The sequence below is a fragment of the Tyto alba genome, unplaced genomic scaffold, assembly GCF_018691265.1.
Source record: "Tyto alba isolate M040663 unplaced genomic scaffold, T.alba_DEE_v4.0 Super-Scaffold_27, whole genome shotgun sequence".
NCBI classification, from domain to species: Eukaryota; Metazoa; Chordata; class Aves; order Strigiformes; family Tytonidae; genus Tyto; species Tyto alba.
The window spans coordinates 15,716,375-15,724,251 of NW_024881301.1; the positions used below are offsets into that span (position 1 = coordinate 15,716,375).

Here is a 7,877-nt window from a genome sequence, read left to right on the forward strand (position 1 = left end):
AAGTTCTTTGTAGGATGCCGTGCTCTGTTTCCAACTTGCAATAGGATATGAAAAATTCTAGAAGACAAACTTTATTTTCCAGAAGCTGGTATAAACAAGTGAATGGGACCCATAAACACAGTTCAGAGAAGTGTTCTCAGCTTACAGAAAGGGTGGGAAAATACTGGGAAAACTATTGGGGGTCTTTTCTTGTAACCTGCTACGTCCATACGATTTGTTGCCTAGTAGTTTCAAGTCACTGTTGAAACCTTCCCATATTTTTCTTGTCCCACTTTCTCTTTTATTAAATAATAATAACAATAAATATATTAAAAGTTCTCACTTGTCAAATGAAACAGAAAAAAGCTCTTCTTTTATTTTTATCCTGTACAGAGCAGTCTAGAGATACCACCTACTCAAAATTTGTGCTAGAGTTCTAACGTTGCAAATAATGGGAGAATTTGGCTATTCTCCACCCTGTAGGCACACTGTCTGTAGTGAATTCCTAAGTAAAGCTAAATTAGATGTGTAAGTTACTTTTAAGCAGGATTGAGGAAAATGTCAATCTTAGGTGATCTTTTCAGAGAAAACAAACAAAAAAGTCTTGTACAGTTTTTGAAAAGGAATTGGGCATTTATATTTCTTAGAAGGACTTTAAAATTTTATTCTGGTTCACACTGTGACTCAATTCTCCATCTGTAGAGTAGGATCAATTCCTTCCTGTGGTTTCACTTGTAATTTACATTCTTCTATCAATGCTCTGTTAGTAAGGACTCAGATCATTTGCATAGCTACATTTCACAGTGGTGAGGGTGTTTCGAAGAAAAGTGTAATTTTTCTGAATATATTAGAGTTTTAAAAAATGTGTTGGATTTGTCTCTGTCAGTAACAACTTTAGAACTGACGAAATATTTATGGAAGTGAATGATGATTGAGACATTTAATGCAACAAATTCTGAAGTGTCCATGCAAAGCTATGTGTATACAATTTAAAAGTGAATTCATGTTGACTATTTGCAGAACCCTGATTGTAATACACATGAATGGAATCTTGGCTTCACTTTCTAAACAAAATGCATACACAAGACCATATTGTTTGTAGTTTCCAAAGCACTATTCCTAAAAATAGTGTACTGAAAAAGATGTATAAGTACAGATTTCACTTTATTCACAAAGTTGCAGTTTTATAGTTAGACTTCAGTAATAATAATAGCTTAGTAAAAAAGCATCTTAAGATAAAAATCTGATATATGTTCTGTATCCACCTACACCTTTATCAAATGCTTGGTGCTTAAAGTAGTAATGGTAATTTAATAATAAAAAGGGCTGCAAGGTATACTTTTATTATATGTATCATATGTGATTTTTTGGAATAGTATGAGATCCGATTGAAGTCATCTTGAAGTCTATGGAGATATTTTAGTGGACTTAAGTGCAAAAAAAAAATCCTGAAGACTCTATAGAGAGTCGCTGGACATGTCTTACTGCAGCAAGTGACAAGCATTAAGAAGATTTCCCATAGTACAGTTCTTGCTCTCTTTGCCTTCATTCTTCCCCCCAATACACAGCCCTAGCACCAATATCACCAACCAATTTGAATGTTAGAGCATAAAATGTGAAAACGATGTTGTAAAGTACTTTCCAATAGAAATTATCTGCTAAGAGGTTATTATAGAGATTACTATATAGAAATTAGGGGGGTTTCATAAGTTTTTGAGTGAAAAACTAACTTTCTATTGCTGTCAATATTTCACTTTTTTTTTTTTTTTTAACCTAAAAATTTTTCTTTCAGTCCTATATCAGAGTTTACAATGTAAGAACTAGAGGCTTCGATGGTTCCTTTGAGAGATAATGTGCATTTGCTTGATATACTGCAGTTTTCAATATAAAACCTCAACTGGGTTTAAAAATGGGATTTTCACCTCTGGAAAGTACATCATTACAAAGTTACCGTACAATAAAAAATGAACATTACAAAAATGGTCTTCCTGCAAATGATAACTTCATATCCAACCTCTGTAATATAGATGACTTGTTCTGTAATTTCCTTTGGACGATAAAATTCTTACCCCTTTAAAAAAAAAAAAAAAAAAAAAAAAAAAAAAAAAAAAAAGGAAAACAAAGAAAGAAAGAATGAAAGAAAGGGAGCAGGAAAGACCCCAGAAACCCCCAAATGGGAGAAAGATGAATGGATCCTACAGGGGATCTAATCAGATAACACTAATGCAGATATTAATGAAGCTGTCAAGCTCTATTCACTGAACTGAAGGACTGAAATATACATTTTCCATTTAACCTTCAAAACAGAGGAACTGATTTTTAGTCTGTTGACCTGCCATTCCATTATTGGTATCTTGTACTTCTGTTATAGCAGGAAAAAATGGATGCATGATCTGAAGGCCAGTTAAATACTGAACTCTATATAACAGACATCAGTGATAATTAGATAAGAAGAAACAAAAAAAAAAAATGAAATCTTTTCAGTTCACTTTTTCAGTCTTTCATTAGTGTCAGTCGTATGTAACGTCTTCATTACATTATCTATGAATTGTTGAAACCGTTCCACCAGCTCAAGAACTCTTGCATACTAATCATATCTTAGAGGTTTTGTTTATTTTCCCTGTCCTGGGTTGAGTGAGTGGTGGGGTTTTTTGGAGGCAGGGGAGGAAGCTATAGGGGTGGCCCCCTGTGAGAAGCTTCTTGAAGCTCCCCGAGCTCCAAGTCAGTTCCACCTTTGTTTGGAAACTGAGTCAATCAGCTGCACCTCTGCGATAATGTATTTAAGTAGGGACGTGGTGACGTGCAGTTGGACTTGTGAGGAGGAGTTGCTGCAGCTGCGTGAACACCAAGGTCAGTGGAGGAATGGAGGAAGAAAGGAGGGGGGAGGTGTGCCGGAGCAGTGACCCCCCTGTATCCTGTGGTGATACAGCAGGGCGGCGCCCTCCACCACCCATGAAGATCTATGGTGGAGCAGACACTGATTTATGGCCTGTGGTTTCCACCTGATTGATCAAGGTGCTGTGCCTGAAGAAGGCCAGGCTCTTGTGGGAATTCAGCTGGGGAGGATTGCAGCATGTGCGGGTGTCCCACGCTGGAGCAGCTCAGGAAGGGCTGCAGCTGTGGGAGAGAAACCAGCCAGAGAAAGTTAGTGACCCATGACGGAGCAGTGTGGGGAACGCTGCAGCACATGGGAGGAACTCATGTAGGAGAAAGTTTGTGGAGGGCTGTCTCCTGTGAGAGAAGAACCATGATGCGGCAGGGGGAACAAGTTCCAGAAGCTCACCCCACTGAAGATGGAGAAAGCTGCAGCACTGACTGCACCCTCCCATTCCCTGCCCCTGCACCGCTGTGGGGAGAAGGTAGAGATATCGGGAGCAGAGCTGAGCCTGGGAAGAAGGGAGGGGTGGGGGGAAGGTGTTCTCAAGATGTGGCAATGTTTCTCACTGTCCTACTCTGTTAAGTGTTGTTGTTAGTGTCTGTAATAAATGTATGTTCTTTTTTTCTTCCCCTAATGAGTCTGCCTTTTGCTCGTGACCATAAAGGGTGATTGTTCTCCATCCCAGTCCTATCTCTAACCCCAAGCCTGGCTCTCCGTTCCTTCTTATTGCTAGAAGAGAAGGGAGAGAGCTGCTGTGTTGTGGTTGGCTGCCGACCAGGCCCAAACCGCGACATTCCCAGATTATATTCTGCCTCAAAACCTGGTGTAAGTGTATTCACCACAGGATCTGAGGATGTGTATCTTCTAGGAGCAGACTGAGGATGATGACTGTACCTTTTGTAGACATTGTCCCACCCACAGGAGACAGACTGCTATGAAGAACTAAAATAAAACAGTATTATTGCCCCTGTATAACACAATACCATTTGATGTTACAAAACCCCTTTACAAACACATACTTCCCCTCTTCTGAACACCTACTGTTCCCTACTGTATATGTACATACATTATATTTTTTTATTTATAAATTTTTCATTGACAAGGACCCTTATAGATTTTGGAAACTATCAGCGGCATTGGATAGCAGAAGATATCTGAGGGAACTGTAGGTCAGGATTTGTGCTGCTGAAAGCAGGTGTTCACTTCTTTCAGCTATTGAGACTGACTTACTGGTGAGTGGTAAAAAAAAAAAGGCATTCATCAGTATACCAGCTGATTTCTTCCCCAGAAGAAGTAAGCACCATATGGTGATTTTCTCAGATGTACATGCCTAAGTTAGAGAAGGTGAAATGTGGTCTTAGTAAGGAAGCCTGTTTAGAATGCTCTTCTAAACCATCATTAGTTTTGCATCCTTCTCTGTGAGGAAATACCTTTCTAATGAAAGTGGGTTTTGTGTATTCCCTACTAGTATAATACTCCTGTAAACCAGTCAAATAAAGAATGATCTCTTTCTACATTACAAGAATTAAATATAATGATTTAAATGTGTATGTCAGCCCTTGTAATAAACATTCACATGGAAAACACATTTTTATGATTTCAATTATTCAAGTTCTAATTAATCTTCCTTAATCAATACAGAAACACGGGAATATCTTCAAAATATAATTTAAATAATAATTCTTCATTATTGTGTTTAGTTTATACCAATTAAAATTTATATAATTTGCCCAATTACATATACTTTGCTTTATGCACTTTGTCTATTAAATCATAATTTTCATAATCTTTTTTTTCTTAGGATGACTGTGGTGTTGACATTAGTATATCATAGAAAGATATCTTGTCTTCAGTCTCATTATATATTTCTATGTGTTTGGTTAAGTATTGCTGTAATCTCAATCATCCAATTTAAACAGATATAACTGATTAATGATAATGAATTAGCCTTCCCTTCTCTGCTACATATTTTTGAACATTTTGACTGCAAATACACTGTTTGATAAAAGCTCTCTCTCTCTCTTTCTTTTTTTTTTTTTTTTTTTTTTTTTCATCAATAAATCTCAGCCTTTTGTCGTTTCAGGTTATAATTTCTTTAGTTAATATAATGCTTTTATTGAAAAATGAGAAGTCTTACAATATTTGTGTGCTTGGTTGTGTTTTTAAGCTTACTTCTTATATGATCATGTCAGTTGCTTAATTGTTATCACCCTAAAATGTAGTTTCTGAGACATTTTTCACCACTCTAGCACTGCATGAGATTTGGATTAATGGCTGTGAGGTTTGATTCATAGCACACATATTGTACTTTAAAAATAAAACTAAAATTTAAGTTAAAACAGATTAAATATGATTTAGTAATAAATACTGACCAGTTGTACCTAGGATAGTGACCAGTATCCAGACAACTTTTCTTTTATGGCATATCTAGTTTGGAAAGCTATGGATGTTACAGCTCTGATTCAGTGCAGGAAGTAAGCACTTGCATAACACGCAGATCACATGTATTCCTGTTCAGAGAAGTCTTTTGCTGCCACATAGAGCTTATAAAAGTTCAACGTCTTTCTGACTGTGATGTGCTGCAATTAATTTTTAGTTTTTAAATCTAAACTGTTTACAGATGTATTATTTTCAGAATAATCGCTGAGTTTAAAATGCTCATTTGTGATATATCCTACTGTAACTTGATGCAGAACTTAGACCCTTGCATTTGTAGGTCAACAGATGTGTGTTTCACCTCTGCTGTTCCTCTGAGTGAGTACTGGAATGTTCTGCAAATACTGTCAGATTATTTTGCAAGCACATTTCAGATCCCTATAATATATTCAGAATCAGAACTGTAGAAAACCTTTTAAAATCTGTTTTATACACTCGGAATTATAGTTTGAAAAGATAGTTGAGTAACCAGAATGCAGTTTTAGAAATGTTTGGGTCTTTTGTTGCTCTTCTTAATGAAACTTGGAATTACAAAGGAATAGCTATCCAGACATTAGATACAAGTCGAAAAACTAAGACTATAGATACAGTGTAAATGGTGTTACTATTAACATGAGGCTTTCTTTCAATAATTGCCTGTGTCCTAAGATACTTTTTTGTCTCCAAAATAATTTTCTTTATGGGACAGTCTTCCAGATCACAGATATCCCGTTAGCTATGGGGTGTCATTTCTAATTCTAATGCAGTATTTCTTCCAAAAGAAACTGTCATCAAAGAAAATTAAATCAGAATGAAGGTGGGAAAATTAATATGCATATTTTTTAATAAGCAAAATAGAACAAAAAAAATCTCTCAGATATATCTTAGTACAAAATATTGTCAGCGAAACAACGTAGTTTAACCGATTGCCACATTTTCTACACAAATTTATACAGAGCTTGAAGTAATAATTGATTAGTCAATAACAGTGCTATGAAAAAAAAAAAAAAAAGAAAACAACTAAAAAAATCCAACACAGTTTTCTGAATGAGGTGTTTTCACCAGTAAATATTATATCTAGTTCTTATGTCTAGGTAGTCTGGCATAGTATTTGACTTTACCTTAGATAAAAATATGAATAAGATGAAAAGAAGTATTCATTCACAATTATGAAATATTGGGAGAGAATTTGATCATCACAGAAGTCACAGAAAGGTTTTCCATTAACTCAGAGAACTCTTGTTTCATTCACAGGGTAGAACTACCTTTACCGTTAAAGTCACTGGGGAATACTCACTAGATAGATACTGCAAATAGTATTTTGAGAAAGTTAAAAAATGAGCCATCAACTATACTCTGCCAATCAAAAGTGCTGGTTGGATACAAACATCAAAGTTCATTTTATACTTACTGATGGTTGTAAGTGAAACAGTTTTGCGGCAACATCACTGGATAATAAAATTTCCAAATAACTTTACCTATATAGGAGCTGGATTTTGAAGCTAAGACAAGTTATACCCTGAGGATAGAAGCAGCCAATATGCATGTTGACCCTCGCTTCCTGAGTTTGGGACCCTTCAGTGATATGACAACAGTGAAGATCATCGTAGAAGATGTTGATGAACCACCTGTGTTTACCTCACGTTTGTACTCCATGGTGGTGTCTGAAGCAGCAAAAGTTGGCACTATCATTGGAACTGTAGCAGCCCATGATCCAGATGCCTCAAATAGTCCTGTCAGGTAATTATAAGATGTCTTAAATGTTTATTTACTTAATCTTAATATTGATATTTTTCATTTTGTTGTGGGAGGGTCTTTGGTTACACTGAAAGCAGTTAGTTTCCCTTACAGATAGAGATTGAGATGTTCTAGGGGTTTACAGATTTTGACTTTTATACTCCTGAATGTCAGAACCTTTGAAAAAAATAATACATTTAAATCTCTGTAAAACAAAGAAGAGAAGGGAAGATATAATTTCTGGAGTCTAAAGAAAAAAAACCTCAACATATTACTCATATTTACTTCTCTCTGTTTAGGAAGAGACTATAGTACTATCTTTAAGAAGTTATGTTCTCTTAGGTCAACCAGGACCAAAAAAATATATACATAATATACTTACACATCTGTGTCTCTGTATGTGTGTGTAATAATTCATATTCTGCATATATAGCCTCTTGGAAGCAAACCAGAGCTGAGGCTCCACAGAAAAAAAAAAAAAAAAAAAAGCAGAAAAAACTCTTTATGTGAGAGAAATGTATAGGACAAGAAGTGTCCTGTCTGTCCTAGTCAAGATGGTTAAAGGCAATAATCTGTTGGCTTTTGTGAACTCTGTTGCAGACAAATATCTTCCATTCAAATGGGAAGAGATATGAACACTAGAGATGCATAAAAACTGTGAAGGGCCTCTTCCTTTGTCTTCAGTGTGTGAAGAACCTGCAAGTCTTACACAATCTAATGCCCAGAATAATAAAGAGACCATAAGAAAACACAAAGTCTTGACCTTATGTTTTCCTATATCCAAGGTCAAATGTCAAGGACGAAGGTTCGCCACCTAAGCTGAACCATTACTGAGTTACCTGTTACTTTTCTTATACAGAGTAGTAAT

The 7,877-nt window shown here is 35.9% G+C and overlaps 1 protein-coding gene across 1 annotated transcript in view; it reads left to right on the plus strand.

Annotated features, from left to right (window-relative positions):
* Positions 1–7,877, plus strand: part of LOC104366730 (cadherin-7) — a 92,264-nt gene that overhangs the window by 55,823 nt on the left and 28,564 nt on the right. Inside the window, exon 7 of the mRNA XM_033010692.2 lies at positions 6,759–7,012. Coding sequence (XP_032866583.1) covers positions 6,759–7,012 — 254 coding nt within the window. The remainder of the gene's footprint in view (positions 1–6,758; positions 7,013–7,877) is intronic.